The sequence below is a fragment of the Sapajus apella genome, unplaced genomic scaffold (genome assembly GCF_009761245.1).
Source record: "Sapajus apella isolate SASKATOON/1434 unplaced genomic scaffold, GSC_monkey_1.0 scaffold151, whole genome shotgun sequence".
NCBI classification, from domain to species: Eukaryota; Metazoa; Chordata; class Mammalia; order Primates; family Cebidae; genus Sapajus; species Sapajus apella.
In genome coordinates, this window is record NW_022437091.1 from 1,206,675 (window position 1) to 1,227,230 (window position 20,556).

General features: G+C 49.7%; 1 protein-coding gene across 1 annotated transcript; it reads right to left on the bottom strand.

Moving 5' to 3' along the window:
• Positions 1-4,545: 4,545 nt before the first annotated feature.
• Positions 4,546-16,663, bottom strand: AJUBA (ajuba LIM protein). The gene is made up of 8 exons (XM_032265565.1): positions 14,129-16,663; positions 11,220-11,321; positions 9,511-9,578; positions 9,322-9,384; positions 8,193-8,323; positions 8,058-8,109; positions 7,284-7,352; positions 4,546-6,804 (listed from the first exon to the last, which is right to left on the bottom strand). Exons 1-8 carry the CDS (start codon positions 15,132-15,134, stop codon positions 6,679-6,681), a joined length of 1,617 nt encoding a protein of 538 aa, XP_032121456.1. The 5' UTR covers positions 15,135-16,663; the 3' UTR covers positions 4,546-6,678.
• Between the last annotated feature and the right edge of the window lie 3,893 nt (positions 16,664-20,556).

Sequence of the window (20,556 nt, forward strand, 5' to 3'; positions counted from 1 at the left end):
TTATTTTTAAAATAACTCCAAGTGGGCCAAACTCAATGCATTTCAAGGCTGGATTTAGCTTGCTGGCTACCACCTTTGGATCTACAATCTAAGCTGGACAATCTAACCTATCATCACTCTGTACCCTGTGGTATTAAGCCTTTTTATTTTTATTATTTATTCTGAGATGGAGTCTTGCTGTTTTGTCCAGGCTGGAGTGCAGTGGCAGGCTCTCAGCTCACTGCAATCTCAGCCTCCTGGGTTCAAGCAATTCTCCTGCCTCAGCCTCTGAGTAGCTGGGATTACAAGCTCACACCACCACAACCAGCTAATTTTTGGTTTTTAGTAGAGACAGGATTTCACCATATCGGCCAGGCTGGTCTCAAACTCTTGACCTCAAGTGATCTGCCTGCCTCAGCCTTCTAAAGCGCTGGCATTACAGGCATGAGCCACCATGCCCAGCCTTTTAAAAAATTTTAAATAGAGATGGGGTCTTGCTATGTTGATCAGGCTGGCTTCAAGCAATCCTCCCATCTCAACCTCCCAAAGTGCTGAGATTACAAGCATAAGCCACCATGCCCGGCCTTTTGTTTCTAATAATCAATTACTTTGCAATTGTTGACATGTTGCTTGCAATCTTTTCAAGTCATTTTATGTGTACATTTATCTCCCTGGCTAGACTGTGACCTCCTCAAGGACAAGGACTCTCTTTCTTTCATCATTGTACTTCCTTTGCTTCTCCTAATGTGCTTTATTTTATTTTAGCCAGAGTCTCACTCTGTCTCCTAGGCTGGAGTGAGGTGGTGTGATCTCAGCTCACTGCAACCTCCATCTCCTGGACTCAAGCGATTTTCGTGCCTCAGCCTCCTGAGTAGCTGGGACTACAGGTGCAAGCCACCACACCCAGCTAATTTTCATGTTTTTATTAGAGACAGGGGTTTCACCATGTTGGCCAGGCTGGTCTTGAACTCCTGACCTCAAATGATCCACCCACCTTGGCCTCCAAAGTGCCGAGGTTACAGGCGTGAGTCACTGCGTCCAGCCTGTTTCTCCTAGCTTTTAAAGGTACTTTGGCTACTGCTAGTCCTAATGAACAAAAAAAGCATCAGTAAGAACCAGGAGTTTTCATTATTGCTGCTTGTGTTCCCTGGCTTTCCCACTAAAAGTTTCCTTAATTCTCTATCATAATGAAGTGCTTATCTTGTTTACAATAAGTAAACCTTTATAGTTTACTTGTGCTGTGGGAATCCCTATGAAAGGGTGTGGGAGGGAGGAAGGTAAATAGCCCTTTATCAGTCTTCAAAAGTTGGAAAGTCATTATCCAGCTGTGTGACTTTGGGAAAATCACATCATCACTCAGTTTCTACTTCTTCATTTAGTAAAATGAAATGACTGGGTTATCTCTAAAATCACATCCCACTTGGCTTGAACCTTCTAGGCCTGACTAGTATCTTTTACCATCACTCCCTGCTTAGAGGTACCCAGGTTCCCTTCACGTGGATTAGCACTATCCTTTCATGTAAGGTCAAGTGTAGGTGAAATGACACCCACAGTAAACAGAATTTGTCTCTGATGGCTCTCCTATCATCACAGTTATTCTGGTCTAATCTATACATCCCAGTAAAGATTTGCATGTTTGCAAAGTAAAACTTCAGGCCTTCACAACTGGTGCCAAGTGTGGATATTCCAAAGGCCCTATAGAAGCAAGAGACCCATTCTTAGGTCTTCCTCACTCTAAAGTAGGACAGGGCAGAGAAGACTGAGATTGGTTAGACTCTTGTCATAGAACTTCACCATAAGGGCTCTGAATGACCCCAGACCAGCTTTGGGGGCATGGGAGCCTCTAAATCACAAAACTAAACTTAGCTTACCTGTTCCTTCTATCTTCTTATTTCAGCCTATGCCTCTCCTTTCTGGGTTTGTTTTTTCTCTTAAGCCACAGGGTCTCATTCTGTCGCCCAGGCTGGAGTACAGTGGCACCATCAAAGCTCAGTACAGCATGAACCTCCTAGGCTCAAGTGATGCTCCCACCTCAGCCTCCAGCGTAGTTGAACTACAGATGCACACTACACCTGTATTGCAGAGTCAGGGCCCCACTGTGTTGCCCAGGCTGGTCTTGAACTCCTGGACTCAAGCAATCCTCCCACCTCAGCCTTCCAAAGTGCTGGGATTACAGGCATGAGCTGCAGTGCCTGCCCATGGCCATCCTTTTCCTCTTTTATTCCCTTCTTTATAGGTACAATCTGAAGGTTCTCATCCAGCTGGCTTTTTTTTTTTTGGGAGATGGAGTCTCACTCTGTTGCCCAGGCTGGAGTGCAGTGGTGCGATCTCAGCTCACTGCAACCTCCTCCCTCAGCCTCCAGAGTAGCTGGGATTACAGGTGTGTACCACCACACTCAGCTAATTTTTGTATTTTTTGTAGAGATTGGGTTTCACCATGTTGGTCAGGCTGGTCTCGAACTCCTGACCTTGTAATCCGCCAGCCTCAGCCTCCCAAAAAGCTGGGATTACAGGCGTGCGCCACCATGCCCGGCCCAACTGGCTTTATGTGCTTGGAAGTAAGTCTTTCTCTACATCTTCCTTGACTGAGGACACTCTGTAGCCTGATTATAAATGGCATCTTATCATTTCCCTGGCTCTGAAAGCTCTAGGTGGTTGAGGGGGAGACAGTCAAGTCTCTAAAGAGTAAGGCAGAGAGAGAACCATCATTAGCTTTCTTCTTTTTTTTTTTTTTGAGATGGAGTTTTGCTTATTGCCCAGGCTGGAGTGCAATGGCATAATCTTGGCTCACTGCAACTTCTGCCTCCCAGGTTCAAGCGATTCTCTTGCCTCAGCCTCCTAAGTAGCTGGGATTATAGGCTCCCTCTACCATGCCTGACTAATTTTTTGTGTTTTTAGTAGAGATGGGTTTTCACCATGTTGACCAGGCTGGTCTTGAACTCCTGACCTCAGGTGATCTACCTGCGTCAGCCTCTCAAAGTGCTGGGATTACAGATGTGAGCCACTGCACCTGGCCACCAGCTTTATTCTTGATAACCCATTCAGGCCTGTGGTAAATAGGGCTGGCCAGAGCAAAGAGCTGAAGACTGTAGTCAAAGCCTAACCCTTGTCCTGTGACTGTCATCTAAGAAGACAGAGTAGATCCATAATTCCTCCATTTCCCCCATTTCTGCATCTCAGCACCAGTGGTTATTGATTAAATCAGGTGGCAAGCTGGCCAAACAAGGTCTACCTTTTGCTATATACTTGGCAGCATCCCATGAATCTTTCATTGACAACTGTAAATACTAAACAGAAATATTGAGGAGGATTAGTATCCCAGTAAATAGGAAGAAAGGATGCTCTTGTGATGCAGGGTACACCTGGGAGCCTGCCAGTGATGGTGTTGGGGTGGCTGGGACTGCCCTTTTGTCATGGCCTGCCCTTATCAGCTGTTGTCATTCATTTTTCCTCAGGAAGAAGTAGCCTCGGTGGCAAGAACAGTGTTGGGGAGCCTCAGGCTAGGCCAATCAGCACAGACCTAGAAAGGAATGAGTCAGATCAGGAACAGAAGAGGCCAAAATCAGAGTAAGAAACAAAGGGTCAGGAGCTGGGCACAGCAGCTCATGCTTGTAATCCCAGTGACTCAGGAGGCCAAGGTGGGAGATCACTTGAGGCCAAAAACTCAAGACCAGCCTGGACAACATAGCAAGATGCTGTCTCTAAAAAAAAATTGTTAAAACTTAGCCAAGCATAGCGGTGCACACCTATAGTCCCAGCTGAGGTGGGAAGATTATTTCAGTGCAGGAGTTCAAGGTTGCCGTGAGCCGTAATTGGGATGCTCCACTCTAGCCTGGACAACAGAGTGAGAGTCCCAGCTCTTTGTTTTTTTTTTGTTTTGTTTTGTTTGTTTTTTCAGATGGAGTATTACTCTGTCGCCAGGCTGGAGTACAGTGGCGCGATCTCAGCTCACTGCAACTTCTGCCTCCTGGGTTCAAGTGATTCTCCTGCCTCAGCCTTCTGAGTAGCTGGGATTATAGGTGCACACCACCAGACCCACCTAATTTTTGTATTTTCAGTAGAATGGGGTTTTATCATGTTGGCCCAGATGGTCTTGATCTTCCGACCTCAGGTGATCTGCCCACCTCGGCCTCCCAAAGTGCTGGGATTACAAGGATTACAGGTGTGAGCCACTGCATCTGGCCAAGACTCCCAACGCTTAAAAAAAAAGATGTGGGGTTCAGTGGCTCATGACTATAATCCCAAGGTAGGCGGATCACCTGAGGTTAGGAGTTCGAGACCAGCCTAGCCAACATGGCGAAACTCCATTCTCTACTAAAAATACAAAAGTTAGCCAGGTGTGGTCGTGCCTGCCTATAATCCCAGCTACTCAGTAGGCAGAGGCAGGAGAATAACTTGAACCTAGGAGGCAGAGGTTGCAGTGAGCTGAGATCATATCACTGCACTCTATCCCTGGCAACAGAGTGAGACTCTGTCTCCAAAAACAAACCAGCAAACAAATAAACAAAACCTGATGGGATGGATGTAAAGTTAAGCAAGCTTATCTGGATTTCCCATCACAGGGTCTTTGTAGTCACTTATTTGATAATAATAATTCAGAAGATGCAATCTCAGCTGAACAAGCAGTAATTCAGTTTCAGAACATTTCTCTCTCCAACAAGGTTCATTTCTCCCTCTGGCACTCATTGTATGAATCTGAACTCTTTCCCTCTCACTTACAGGTCTCTTCTATGTATTTCCCAGGTCGGCTGGCATAGTCATCTTAGAATAGCCCCCAAATGTGGAATTTCTGTTCTCAGGAGTCATCATTTCCAGTATGAAATTCACTGAGTGACAGAAAACGAAGACTAAAGATCAAAGATTGCTAGATTAATTTGCCTAAAACCAATTCACCTAAAGCCAATTAGTCTAAAATAAATATTTATCAAATCTGCAGCATTTCAAAAGGATTTAGCAGATTCACCCTTTTACTTTTTATTACTGTTGTCTGTATAACCTTTAATTGTAAGTCAACTGAATATGCCTCATGCCTATTTAAGATATACTGGCATTTTAATAGTAGGAATGTAGAAGTTAGACCAAAGCATCAAAATCACATTGAACTCCATTACATTTTTCAAGGCATTTAATTTGTAAAGGAATATTGGATTAAGAAACAAAAAAAAATGATACACAAAATGTCTGCACCAATTATATTTATTGCTAGAAACTTTAAACTTTTCAAAAAAGTTTTTGAAAAGTAGATAACATAGAAAAAGACATCCATAAAGGTAGGAAGCAATCTCATCATTCACAAAGTGCTGCAAATTTGATAAATTTATGTTGCTGCTAATAACTCGGAAGTACTCTTGGATGAGTAGATATAAATCCTCGAAATACCCAAAGCATGACAAAAAACAGTAGGACACCTAAATGGATACAAACACACCAAAATAGGAATTGAGCTTTTGGCAAATTAGTCATTAAGTCATTCACTTTAAGCAAACAAGTTTTCAGTAAATTGGTTTTAAGAGATCTAGCTTTAGGTGAACTAATTTCAGGCAAACTGACTAGTACCAAACCAGTGTTTTGCTCCCTCCAGTTCCCCCCAACTCTAGTTTTTGTGATGGATACAAGCTGGGGCCACTCTGAGAGGTGGCAGGTGAGCTACTACTAGGAAACTAAGAGTGACCTGAGAAGACAGTAAGAGTGTGAGAGAGTGTGTGTGTGTGTGTGTGTGTGTATGAACACACCCATTACCTCCCCCAGCCAAGGAGAAGAGCAACCAAGTACAAGCACTCACCTAGCCTCCCCAGACCCACGTGAGTCCCTGAGAAACAAGGAATACAGGCAGCAAGCCCACTCAGAGCTGGTCCCCATTCTCAGCAGATAGATGAGGAGCTCTCCTAGTCCTTAGAAGAAGGCCAAGAAATAACTCGTTAATGAGGTTCAGAGTTTCTACCTCTTTACCCAGATACAGGTGCTTATGGTGGTAAGCACCTGGAAGACACCCTATCTGACACCATGTGTCACAAAAAAGTGAGGAGCTTAAATTTGGTTGCCTAGCAGGACCTCACCACCCTAGAATTGCCACCTCTCAGAGGGGTCCCACAATGCATCAACCACAACCCCAAAACTCTGGGGTTTGGGGGGCTGAAGGGAGCAATACACTTTGATTTGTTTCTAGTCAGTTTCATTGAAACTAGTTGATTTAAAGCTAGGTCCTCTACTCTTGGAATCTGGGACCAGAACATTGCATGATTCATAAACAATCACATACTAGGCCAGACACAGTGGCTGACACCTGTAATCCCAGCACTTTGGAAGGCCAAGGTGGGAGGATCGCTTGAGCCCAGGAATTCAAGACTAGCCTTGGCAACATGGTGAGATCCCATCTCTAAAACAAACAAACAAAATATATATATACTGAAGATACAGAATCAGATGTTGAGAAAGTACTGGAACCCTCCTGTGTGTACCTAAGCTCAGGCTGCACACATGGAAAAAAGGCCAGTCACCCCCACCCTGGTAAATATAAAGTTTCTCCTCCACAATCCATTTGGAATGTCATGATCTTTGGGTCTCTGGCCTTGGGGTCCTCCCCAGAGGACTCTTCTGCCAGGCCTGTAGAGTGCATTATTTGCCTTGGCTGGCCTCAGAGGGGCCCACTGGCCAGAGCAGTTTGTCAGCGGTGGTGACGGCAGCAGCAGTGACTGAAGCTCAGATATAGTTGGCAGGGGGCTGTCGGGCATTGAGCCGCTGCATGTGGCAGCCATGGCAGAGCAAGTGCCCATCCAGAGGGAAACAGCAGCAGCCTTCCTCATCACTCAGCTGCATCCGGCAGTCCTAGGGAAGAAGGTACCTAATTCACCTCAGCCCAGGCGCCTTGGACACTGAGGGCATCTTAGGAGTCTGCCCTGCTCAACACCCGACTCCTAGTAACTGGAAGAAATGATTAGGGAGGGAAGGTCGGAAGGGATGGAAGAGCAATCTGAGAAAATATTGATACCTCAGCTGGACACCAGGTGTCGCTGCTGCAGCAGAAATATTGACACAAGCCTGTCTTTACAGCAGTTTAACCAGAGACCCTAGCCTTAGAAAGTCCTGGCTCTGGGAGAGTAAGATTCAGATTCAGAAAGGACTAAGCAACTGGGACCAGAGAGAGTGGCTGGAGGACAAGAAAGAGACTGAAGATAGGTCACGGTACCTTTCTGGTTTCCCATGCCCTCCACCTCTTCCCAAGATATCTGGTTGTTGTAGGACTTGACTCCTCCCCTCTCCCCAATTCCACTTCCCCTCCAGCACTTCTGAACCCCAACACTCACCTCACAGTGGTAGCACTCAAAGTGATAATCCCGGTCCATGGATATCACCCTCACGATGTCCTCGCAGCCCTGAAACATGCAGATTCCCATGGGGATGAGAGCAGCATGTTGCCTCACCTCTACCCTTCCCCCATATACAGCCCCTCCCACCCCATGGGATCACACAAATGTCCTAGAGCCTCTCTGCAATCACCTGTAGCTTTAAGATGCCTCTGCAAATCCCACCAGAACTCTCCTCATCTCTTTCACTGGGCTGCCCCCATCTGTGCAAGAGTACTGGCCTTACCTAAGTCTTCCAGTTGTGGGGGAAGCAAAGGGAAGGGAAAGGGACAGGAGGCATAAATAAAGTAGGCTAGGCTGGGAACAAGGGGATCCAACAATATATGGTCCTCATCGGCTTTGGCTTCTCTCCATAGGCACATCCTGTACACATAGCTTAAATCATTTCCAACCCCCTCCTGCCAGTATTGAGGATTCTTCCCACCTTTTTCCAGCCCCTACATCTACAGTCTGGAGACCTCAACCTCAGAGAAAGTCTCCTCCTCTGAACTGGGACAGACGATATGGAGCCTGGGCCCAATTTGGCTTTCAGACATATCCAGGCCCGGATGTTAGGGTCAGGGTGGTGACCCCAAGAGGCAGAGTCACACGGGAATCTTCAGAGTACATTCCTCGGCACTATCACTTCCGGCGGGAGGCTGGGCAGCACGTCCCTATTCCCTCCCCAGAGACAGTGGCACTGGCTGTCCTGAAGGAGAACCCAGACAAACTGACCTCAGAGGGGAGGATGGGTTGGCCACAGGCTGCACACTTAGGAGCATAATTTCTGAAAGAGAGAGGGCAGAGATGAGCTCAGGTTGGGGGATCCCTGGACCCAGTTCCACACTGCATCCCAAGGGGTGGACTCACTTGTGGTAGTCGGTGACACAGTACACTTGGTTGGAGAAGTCCACTGTGAAGGGGATGCCATCCAGGCACTTGTTGCAAACAATGCATCGGAAACAGCCTGGGTGATAGGACTTCCCCATTGCCTGTAGGATCTGGCTCATGGGGTAGCAAGAGAATCAGTCTCCCTCCAGTCCCAGCTCTCCAGCTGCCCACTGTGCTCCTTACTATCCCATTAACCTCACCAAACCCCTGTTATCCTCCTAGAACAATGCTATGTAATGTGGGGGAAGTAAGAAGTTTTAAAATGGAGGCAGAAACCCTGAAAAATGCCTGAGAGAACATTCAGTCCAGTAGTTTTTAACCCTGGCTGCCTATCAGGATCACCTAGGGAGCTTTTAAAAAACATCAATGCTTTGGCCCTTCTCCAGACCTATTATCACAATCTCTGGTGATGGGACCCAAACACTGTATTTTTTTTTAGTTCTTCCCAGCTGATATGCTAGGCTACCATGACTGAGAATCGCTGATTTAATCCAATCTCTCTTTTTCTGCAGAAAAGAAAACTAAGTCTCAAGTGATTCTAACCAGTAGCAGAAAGGGGATGAAGACTCAGGACCCCAGGCCAGGCACAGTGGCTGATACCTGTAATCTAGCACTCTGGGAGGCTGAAACAGGAGGATCACTTGAGGCCAGGAATTCGAGATCAGCTTGGCCAACATGGCAAAACTCCATCTCTACTAAATATGCAAAAATTAACCAGGCATGGTGGCACGTGCCTGTAGTCCTAGCTACTCGGGAAGCTGAGGAACTAGAATCGCTTGAACCTGGGAGGTGGAAGTTGCAGTGAGTTGAGATCATGCCACTGTGTCGGAGTGAGATGCTGTCTCAAAAAAAAAAAAAAAGATGCAAGACCCCACACTCCTAGCTCAGGCTGGAAGGCCTGGCTGTGCCTGCAGTATTAGGGAGGGGCCGGGTCACAGAAGCCTGGGACGACAAGCTTTGGAGCCCAGACTTGATCCCAAAGGCAGAGGGAAGCCACTGTAAACAGTTGCTCTGGGGAGGAATGGGATGAAAGGCTTCTTCCCTCAACCTTCTCTCAGTACCCATTTAGTCCCTGATTCTACTTCTCAGCTGCAGGCACTTTACTTACCTTCTCCAAAATCAAGTGACCACAGACACAGCATTTCTCAGCTGCCTCCTGAAACCCTGAAAACTAAAGTAAAAGACAAGACAAAGGGAGGCTGTTATCAAACTGAGGATGATGGGTGGAACTCCAATAGGCCACCAAGAAGGGGATCAGGATGGAAACCAATTCCAGGTCCAGGTGACCCTTACTCACCAGATAATCCTCCTCACAGTACACAGAACCATTGACACTGTAGAAAGCCTTGCAACGCAAAGTTCGTCCTAGAAACAGCAGAGAAGGGGCTGGAACCTATCCCACAGCCCAGGTGCAAGACTTCTCCCACTCTGGAGTCCCTGCTCCCCAATGCTGCATAATATTTTTCAACCTGGACTTTGTGCTTGTCCTCCTTACTGCTGTCTATCCTTCTTCCCCACACAAAAATTCCATCTGATGCAATTCCAATTTGCTTTGGCTTCATTCCAGCCAACTTCCCCTCTCCTCTGCTAGTGGCTCCTCCAGCTCCTGCCTCCTCAACAGTTTCCTAGGGCCCTCCCCTAACAACCCTCCCCTAAACAAACTGCCTTCCTCTCCAGTGCATAGGAAGCCACCTGGGAGAAGCCAACCACATGCTGAAATACATGATAAAGGAGCTCTTAATAAGGTGCCATATGATTTGCATAGAGAGAATCACATTGTTACAGGCCTTGCCCTCTGGGATCCTTCAACCTAGAAGCCTCTTTGTCTATATCCTGCTCTCAGAGCCCTATCTCCTTCCATGGACAGACTCCACGGAGGTGAGGACTGGAGTTACTGCAGGAGGACAAAGTGCTTGGTTTGGAAGCAAAGCAGGTCCCCTTTCCTGTTTGTATGAGGCTGCTTCCCTAAGCTTGGAGGGACCCAGAATCTCTGGGGTAAGGGGCAACACAGGATCTTCTTCTAGCAGACAAGGCAGGACCATTCCCCATGTGACCAACACCCAGGAACTGCTCCCAGGTGTCTAAATTGTCAGGGATGGGGGAGGAGTGAGAACAGGTGGAGCATGAGCAATTTTCCCACCTTTGCCTTCTTCCCATTAAAATCCCCACCTCCAGCTGTGTCCAGTGGGTTAGGAAAGCTGACTTAGATGCTCATGAGACACAGGGGAGGAAAGACAGGGAAAGAGATATAGTTAGAAGAGGCCCTATAAACAGAAGGATAGACAGAGATGAGCCTAAAAACCAGGCAGAAACTGGGGGAGTGAGAAAAGCTGAGTGCTGGAGTCGGACAGGCAGATAGGAGATTAAAGGTTTAGCAAAGGAATCAGAATGGGTAAGCAGTGGGGAGGAGGTAATGAGGGAGGTGAGGGGGGGCAGTTAAGGCCGCTGGGAGCATCCCCCCTTCCCAAGTGGGCCTCCTGAGCTAACAGTGGCAGGCATTCCTGGAGCGTGATGTCATTAGCTTGGCATGGCCCGGTGGCCTGCACTCTAGTGAGGTGGCTGAACTCTGACCAGCCAAGAGAAAACCCCCCTCTCCGCCCCCGACAGCTTCCCACTCCCCCAGCCTGCCCCCGCCCTCCCTACATTCCAGTCTTTCACGGTCGCCCCAGGCAACTTGGCTGCCCAAGACCAAGCCCCACCAAGAAGCTGGAGGGCCAGGCGAGTCCAGGATGGGCAAGCAGGGAGGCACGAGGGAGAAACAGAGGTGAGGAAGGAAGGAGGGACTCTAGAAAGGAGACCCACCATGGGGCAGAGAGAGCCAGGTAGAGCGTAGACAGGGAAGCAAGAGAGAAAGAGCAGCTGCAGACCTCTAGATACTTGGTGGGGATCCAACAGCTGCTCTGTGAGCAAATGAAGAGGCACAAGCTCTCCCCCGTTACCCATAGCACTTGTAAGTGTGTATGTGGGCAGGGGAGGGGGGTGCTTGAGTGTTGGGGCTACACTCACCACAAGAGCAGCAGACAAAGCACTGGGTGTGGTAGAGGCTGTCCAGGGCCTGGCAGGCATTGCTCTGCCCATAGATGCCTTTGTTGCACTTGATACAGGTGCCTGAGAAGAGAAAAGAGTGTCACACTGTACTCCCCCAGATCAAAACCAGGGATTCCCAAGCTTTCCTCACTACTCTTTCCTGATATGCCAGGGGTCACAATCTCCCTTTGATGGGCCCCCTTCTGAGAAGAGAAGATAACAGGTAATGGAATACAGCAAGATCTTGGCTGAGCAGATCCATTTTTGTTTAATTACTCAACAGATACAGCACCACTACCTGAGGAAACCTGGAGAAAGTCGAAGATATGGTCCCTGGCATTTAAATGCTTAGTTTCTATTGGGGAGAAAAGACCACACAGGCAAGGTATGATCTCTGCTGCAGTGTGTGGGACGAATGGTCAGAAATGCGGGTCCACAGCAGACTTGAAAAAACTTTCTAAAGAAAGAAGGCTAGGCCCAAAAAGCCTCTCTGGGACTTCAGTTTTTCCCATCAGTCAGACAAGCTGCTGTTCAGTTACAGAATGATTTCTCTCTGCTGCAGACTTCCAAGGATGGAGCAAAGGACCTGGCTCAGCAGCGGGCTCTGTGCAGAGGGGAACCATGTGAGCATGACTCCTGTGGGGAGGTGCCTATTGAGAATGCAGGGTGTGTTCCAGGAACCAGTGTTGCACAGGAAAAGGGGGAGAGTGGCAAAGCCCCTGATTCCTCCCAGCCACCTTCTATCATGGGAGGAGCACAGAACTGAACTGCTTGCGCTTCCCCAAAATCCCCTGCTAAGATACTTATACCTGGCTCTGGCACTCGCCTTTCCTGGGTGTGTTCTTCCCTCCCTCCACTCCCCAATTCCAGGCCCATGAGTGAGGGCTAGGGCCTGTCTTTGGGGAGCAGATCCCAACGGGCCAGCCCCACCTCTCCCCCTCGGCAGGCTGCCACACTCCCTGCCTGTTGGGGCCCATCCCAGTCTTTGCCCAGGGGCTTGGGAGCCTGTGCAGCAGCTGCAGCAACTGATGGGCCCAGGCCTGTCCTGCTCCCACCCTCTGGCAGCTGGGCAAGGCTGAAGCCAAGGAAGAGGGCCCCTACTAGGGGCAGGAAAAGGAGGGTACAGTCAAGCTGGGGCTGGGGGACACAAGGGGTATGTTGGGGTTCTGTCAAAGGAGGCAACCTGACCCCCAGGGAGAAGGATCCTCCATCTCTGAATTCAAAATGTGGCTTCCTCATGGAAGTGAAGATATGCCCTAGATTGCCATGCCAGGGGGTCCTGTCAGAGCCATTCTTTGGGAAGCCTTGGACATTATGGGAAGACAAAACGAAGCTGCTGAGGCAATTCAGGTTCCCCTCCTCTAACCCAGCATATCTACACCTAGGTTCTTCCTGCCATTTTATTGCACTTTTTGAGTTCCTTTCTTCCTTTTGGCTCTAATGGTTCAGCCAAAAATACTTCTTTACTAGCCACCTCTCCTGGGCCTCAAAACGGCTAAATGGGGCCCGACATTCAGTCTTCCCTGATCAAAGTGGTTTAGCATCTTCTCCTCTGGGCTTTCTTCTCAGGGTGGATTTGGAGGTGGGGAAGAGAATGGGGGTGGAGGTTGGGGGTAGAACTATGCAGCACCCTTGTAGCCTGTAGCTCTGCTACCTCTGAACCGCCTACCCAACCATCCCTCCTGGCCGTGTTCCTCTCCCTATTCACTTTTCTAGCCACAGAGTTCTACAGCATGGGGTCCAGGAGTGGGGACATGGGTGGTGAGAAGAGACGCTTGGAAAAGTGAAAGAGGCCCACAGCCATTAGGGGGTAAGCCTGCCACTTTTTCTAATCACAATCAGATTAGAAGTTTTTTTTGTGTGTAGTACTGCCTGTGAATTTTGGCTAAAAGATCTTTCAAGACCCTAATGTTCTTCATAGCTAAGACATATACTCAAACAACACTTCATGAACAGAGTAGGGGAGGGAGACAGCGACCTGGTTTTCTTAACAGTAGCAGGAAGTAAAGCGCTACTTCTAGCCTGAATTCTGAGAGGTTATGGCCAGAATTGGAGGCCAGGTTATTTCTGGCAGTAACACAGGATCGTTATCCATCCAGAGGTAATGGTGTCCCAGTAGTCATGGCTTTTGCCATGACTTCGGAGGATAGGGGAAATAGAGGCTGGTACTACTGGGTCTCTGATTAAATGCCCACACACGCACCTAGCTAACAGGACTGGGGAGGGACAGCAGTTGGGTCCCTGCTTTCTGTTCCAGGGCACTCGCTCCATCCTGCCTCCCAGCCTCCATTTCCGCGACAGCCGCCACTACTCCGCGAGTGCAATGGAGCACCCCCCCATCCCCGAACCCCACCCCTCCGCCACACAGCTGCGGCCGCCCCGCCCGCGGGCACCTGGAGCGGCCGGGCAGGAGTCGGCACGCACGCGGCCAGCCTGCCCCGCCCCCCCACCCGCGCATTCTCTGAATTCCTGCGGGCGGAGCCTAGGCCCGGGTGGGGGCGCGGCGCGCACAAACCTCCAGGGGCACCGCAGTGAAGGGGGAAGAAAGATGGGGGGGGAATGCGCCCTCACTGCCCCACTTGGTCCCCTCCCTAAGAGGTCTCTTGCCGCAAAAAACCGAGGCTCCAGTGTTTGAGAAACGGACTCACGAGATTCCAGGAGGGTTGAATTTAGCAGAAATAAGGAGCCCTGGCTCATTTGAAACCTAGCAGGAAGGGGTCAGTGCTCTGGGGCCGCCCCCATCCCTCCCTCTACTTTCTTTTGTAGTCCCGCGTCTCCACCTTGGACCTGGGGAACCCCGGTACACCGGCACTTTGGGCCGTCGGGACAGAGGAGAACGCAATGTGATGACAGGTCCCTTCGTGTCCCTAACCACTTCTCCCACTCACCGAAGTAGTCCTCCCTGGTCTCCGGCTCCCGCATCCGGGCCCGGGCGGCCTCCGGAACGAAAGGACCTGGCGGCTCCTCGAGACCCGACGGCTCAATACTCGAGGGTTCCCCGCGGGCGCCGGCTTCTCGCCCACCAGTGCCCACCGTCAGGCGAAGCAACGCTGTAAGCTCGTCCTGGTACCGGGCGCCCGCGGCGCAGTCCCCGTAGCCGGTCACAGAGTGTCGTCCGGGTTGCGCCCCCCGTCTCTCCAAGGGCCCCGCTGCTCCCACTCCAGCCCCGGCTAGAGCTCCAGGACTGCCCAGAGCCGGGGGATACGAGTGGCGGCTTTCCTGGCAGCCGAACCCCGTGGGCCGCTGAGCGTACAATCGGTCCAGAGCGGCGTGGAGCTCCGGGTAGGCGGACGGGACTCCTCCGGGAGAATAGCCTGCTGGTGCTCCTACCACGGGTGGGCCAAAAAGGCACGGCCCCGCGGGCAAGGGGCTCCCGTGGCGCTGGTCGTAGCCCATGCTGATGCCGCTGGTGCGATTGCTGCAGGGCCGGCTCCCTCCAGCTCCGCCAGCCCCCGCCCCGTCCAGCAGCAGGCTGCCCCGGGGGCTGGACGGCTTGCTAGCGTCGCTGGCCGAGCTACTGGCAAAGCTGGAGCGGGGGCTTAAGGCCGGGGCTGCGGGTTCCAGCCGAAAATCGGGGGACAATGACTGAGGTAGAGGCAAGGCCCGGGTGGGTGGCGGCCCCCCAGGAAAGGAACCTTCGTAGCGCGGTGCCTCAAAGGAGCCGCGCTGATTTCGCTCAGCGTCCAGGGAACCTTGCTCCCGGGCCGGCTCCAACGACTCATCCCCAGGTCCCCCAGTAGCTCCTCGGGGCCCTGACTTCCTAGGTCCCCCCAACCCACTTAGGCGCCCCTTGCCCGGCCCGGGGGTGCCGTCGGACCCAGACCTGCTAGATTCGCCCTTTCTGCGGCCGAACTTCTCCAGCAGGCGACTGGCTTTCTCTCCTAACCGCTCCATGCCCTCGGGCCTGGGGCCTCTCGTCCCTACCCCGCCCAGCACCCTGCAGCGTCTCTGCGGCCGATTCTCTTTCCGTGCAGCCGGACTCTGGATCCCCAGGGGGACAGGGGAGGCACAGGGGCTTAGCTGGCGGCCCGGATGCCCGGCGCCAGGAATCGCACAGCATCCCCCAGCGGGAGGGGCTGCGTCCCCCCACGCATCTGTGGGTGAGAGGGGCTGGCAGGGCCTCCGGCCGCGGCTGTCCGGTCCGCAGGTCTATCTGTTCACGCGTCGACTCGCCCAACTGCCCCACTCTCCCCGGCCCCCGCCCCCCTCACTCTCACGCTCGCCGCAAACCGAACTTGTGTCCCAAACTTTTGTCTGCCTGGCCGGATCTACTTTCCTGGGAGGGCGGAGCGCTGTGTGTGCGCGAGCGCCGGGGGTGTCTGCGCAGGGATCGTTGGTGTGTGCAGAAGGGGCGCTGGCGCTAACTGCCCTGGATGTGGAGGCCCGCGGACTGGACGTGAGAGGCGGGCAGGGGCAGTTGTGGCAGGTACTCCTACAACACTCAAGAATTGGAACAGGAAAGAGTGTGGGGGGGAGGGGTCGGGGACTCTTTGTCTGCAGTTGGAATGCGCGGAGGGGCATGGTGGAACGTCGCGGTCCAGAACCGGACGATCGGAGTCATGTTCTGCGCTAGCACCGTGACTTTGTTCCCAGCCTGGGGACTGTGGGAGAGATGGAGAGAGACTGGCACAGAAATGGTGAGACAAGGAGAAAGCCATATAGAGGAAGACAGAAGAAGGCAGATGCATAAAGAGGTTCAGAGACGTGTACATAAAGACTACCCTGAAAGACAACCACGAAGCCCACAGAGGTGGAAGACAGGTAGCGAAAGGAAGAGCTGGGGAGCAAAGGCGCGTGTGGACGATGCAGAGACCGAAGGGTGCGCAAAGGAAAAGACAAGCTTGTGGTGAAACTCTGTCTCTATGAAAAAACATATTTTATAAATTAAAAAAAAAAAAAAAAAGACAAGCTTGTCCAGAGAGAATGAGAGCCAAAGAGAGAAACTGCAATAAAAAACTTTTGTGGACTCAAAAAGTTTTGTGATGGAGAAATTTTGCGTTTGTAAAAGCAGTGAAAAGGAGTGAGGAAAATGGGACTAATTTCTACCTTGAGAAGGAGGGAAAGAGATCTAGTGCAGAAGCAGTGAAAACGGGTGAGGAAAAGGTTTAGGACTAATCTCTACCTAAGGGTAGGATAGTTAGAGGGATAGACAGACACCCCCTGGTGTTTGGAAATGAGATTTTTAGCAAACGTTTCAGGTGACTATGGAGATCCAAGGCCTGGTTTTAGGGCTAGCGAACACCTTGCCCCGTTGGTTGGTCCACTGAAAACTGTTGATACAGAGTATTAACTTGAGAGGAAGCAAAGAAAGGCCATGTAGAGGAAATTGCAAGTGAAAATGATCAGGATGGAAAAAAGGCTAATAACTATTTTAGAAGGATCAAGAATAAGGTAAAGAAACCCTGGCTGAGGTGGCCGGGCGTGGTGGCTCACGCCTGTAATACCAGCACTGTGGGAGGCCGAGGTGGGCGGATCATGAGGTCAGGAGTTCAAGACCAGCCTGACCAACATAGTAAAACCCTGTCTCTACTAAAAATACAAAAATTAGCCAGGCGTAGGGGTACACGCCTGTAGGCCCAGCAACTTGAGAGGCTGAGGCAGAAGAATCGCCTGAACCCAGGAGGCGGAAGTTGCAGTGAGCCGAGATCCCGCCACGGCGCTAGAGCGAGACTCCGTCCCCACGCTCCCCCGCAAAAAAGAATCACTTACTTGAACTCGGGAGGCGGAGGTTGCAGTGAGCCGAAATCGGGACACTGCACTCCAGTCTGGGTGACAGAGTGAGATTTCGTCTAAAAATAAAAAACAAAACAAAAAAACCAGCCAGCTAATTTTGCCCAGACTAGTACATCAGGGACAAGGGGCGGAATAAGTAGAATGGAGAAGGAAATGACTCCTTTGTATTTAGATAGTAAATGAGTATGAAGATTATATGCAAACAAGTAATGCATATTATTTTCATCTCAACATTTTGAACACCTTTTATAATCTTAGAGTAGCCTTAGGGAATGTGGAAGGAGAGGAGGTTAATATCTTTTGGGAAATTAATTTGGCACAAACTATTTGGCTTCTTTGTCCTAGCTGCATTGTCTCCCTGACCTCATCTCTCCTGAGAATCAGCCTCTCTCTGTTTCCCTGGTCAAGACCATAGCTTTTCTAGGATCCTGAGGAGAGTTTCCTACCAGACTGGAAGCAGGGAGGACTCAAAGAACTAGTAACAGAGGGGAGCTATCAGATTGCATCTAGAACCTGATGTGAGTAACATCTTCAGAATTAACCGTAATGTTTTCCCTCCTTTCCTGTGTTCAGATGGGAAAGGAGAACCTAGATTCTTCCTTCCAATTAGATCCAAAATATCCACACGACTAGTAATATTTGGAAGCTTTGATCCTTTGGGGTGAGGATGGGAGAGTAAATCTTAAGAAACATTGAGAAAAGCCGGGCGCGGTGGCTCACGCCTGTAATCCCAGCACTTTGGGAGGCCGAGGCGGGTGGATCACGAGGTAAAGAGATCGAGACCATCCTGGTCAACATGGTGAAACCCCGTCTCTACTAAAAATACAAAAATTCAGCTGGGCATGGTGGCGTGTGCCTGTAATCCCAGCTACTCAGGAGGTTGAGGCAGGAGAATTGCCTGAACCCAGGAGGCGGAGGTTGCGGTGAGCCGAGATCGCGCCATTGCACTCCAGCCTGGGTAACAAGAGCGAAACTCCGTCTCAAAAAAAAAAAAAAAAAAGAAACGTTGAGAAGCCATTAAAGGAGGCCCATGCAAGTGTTGGTGGTAACAATGGGCACAATTGGGATGAACAGCCTGTGTTTTCAAGGGATAACTGGAAGCAGAGATGAGTGAAGGGGAAGAAGTTGAAGACACACAGGCTAATAGGGCATGCTCCAATAGTGCTCATGACCTCAGGGTGGCCTCTCCACAGTTTGAACTGGAGCTGGGATCTCCAAAGGCCCTTTTCATCCCCCAAGACTTTAATTATAATCTGTATACACAGATGACTCCCTAATCCATATTTCTAGCCCAGTCTTTCCTAGACCTAAAAACTCAACTGACTGCTAGCATCTCCACTTGGTTGTCTCAGAAGCACCCAATATCCTAAACTGATCTCATCTTCTCTGCCTCATGAAACTGGCTCCTCTACCATTCTCTGAGTAAATGGCACAATCCTGTTAGCTGCTTAAACTAGAAATCTGAGCATCAACCCTATGTCCTACTTCTCCCTTAACCTCAAATCCAACCAAGTGCTACCAATCACCAAGTTTTTTTGTTTGTTTTGTTTTGTTTTTTGAGACAGAGTCTCACTCTGTCTCCCTGGCTGGACTGCAGTGGTGCGATCTCAGCTCACTGCAACCTCCACCTCCCAGGTTCAGTGATTCTCCTGCCTCAGCCTCCTGAGTAGCTGGGATTACAGGCACGTGTCACCATACCCAGCTTTTTTTTTTTTTTTTTTTTTTTGTCTTTTTAGTAGAGATGGGGTTTCACCATGTTGGCCAGGATGGTCTTGAATGTTTAACCTTGTGATTCGTCCACCTCGGCCTCCCAAAGTGCTGGGATTACAGGCGTTAGCCACCTCGACCGGCCTCCCAATCACCAAGTTCTATTAATTCTGCTTCCTAAACAGATCTTCCAAATCTGTCCACCCCTCATCACCACTATATATGTCAAGTCTTTTCTCTCCCAAAGCAATGCAAAAGTCTCCTGGCCACGGCTTGCTCCCTGCAATACATCTTAGACCCTGAGGTCAAGTGATTTTTCAGTACAGAAGCTTTTCTACTTACAATGGGTTATATCTGGATAAACCCATCCATTATAAATTTAGAATACTGTAAGGCAGAAGCACATCTTCAACTATGATATTTTCAACTTAAAATGGGTTTATCTGATATAACTGCATCATAAGGAGAGGAGCATACCGAATCATTTTGTACTATCATAAAATTGAAAAATCCTAAGTCGAACCATCATAAGTTGGGGACTGCTTGTAGGCAAAATCGTTTTATTTCCCTGCTAAAACACTTTCAATGATTTCTCACTGCCCTTGGGCTGAAGTCTGTACTCTGTTTTATGAGGTGTCTCTCCCTCTCTAGCCTCTCCTCTAGCATTATCCCTTCCCCAATCTGGGCTGCTATAGAACTGGACCTTGTTTGTACTCTCTTTTGCCTCTGGACTTTTGTACCTGCTGTTCCCTATTTGGAACACTGTCTTAGCCTCCCCTTCCCTTCTCTTGGTTAACTCTTCCCCTTTTAGGTATCAGTTTAGACATTACACCCTCTCAGAAGAAGCCTTCCCAGACTGCAAGAGTAGGTTAGCTACCCCTGCTGTATGTTGCCATAGTGTACTCCGCTCCACCATGGTCACCTTATCACAGTTCATTTCATTGCCTACTCTATTGCCTGGCTTCCTGACTGGACTAAAAAATCTCCCAACAGCATTCAACCTTATCAACAATGTATCCATAGCACCTAGCACAGTACCTGACACCTAGTAAAGCAATCAATATTTGTTGTAAGACTAAATAAATATAAAGCCATTTTTGCTTTTCAATCCATCCAAAATGCACCCTTTCCTCAAAATGCAGCTTGGCTGACAGGAACCAAGAAATAGCTACAAAGCTGTGTATTTTGCTTGGTTACATAGTGGGAGAGAGACTGCTACTGAGACACAGGGACTCTTTAAGCCTTAATTCCTCATCTGTAAGATAGGAATAGTAAAATATTCCTCATGTAATTCAATAAACAATAGCTACTATATCAGGATGCCAATTCCCCAATAGTGATAGAACTTGTGTAGAAGACTGAGGCTCATGACTGAAACTGCCCACCAGGTGGCAGTATTAACCTGGACTGGTCCTGTTCCGCTTCCACTGCAGAGCAAGACCAGCAGTCATGGAAAAGCAACAGGTACAACCTGGGCTGCCTCCTTAGAGCTTTGGGTGGAACTGGGTAGGGGCAGAAACAACTCAGAGACAGGCATATGACAAGAAGGCCTCATGTTTCTTAACCTCCTCCTTTTCTCATCCTAGGCTTCTCCCAGACACTGTTTATGCTGAGGAATAAGCATTTTCTGGCTTACTGTTCACAGTAGAGGGAGTTCCTCCCCTTTTAGATAAGTTTTTATCCCACCAGAGCTTTCTGCTTCCATTTCCAGGACAGACTGTTAAAAAAAAAAAAAAGGCTGGGTGCAGTGGCTCACACCTAAAATACCAGAACTTTGGGAGGCCGAGGCGGGTGGACCACAAGGTCAAGAGATCGAGACCATCCTGGTCAACATGGTGAAACCCCGTCTCTACTAAACATACAAAAATTAGCTGGG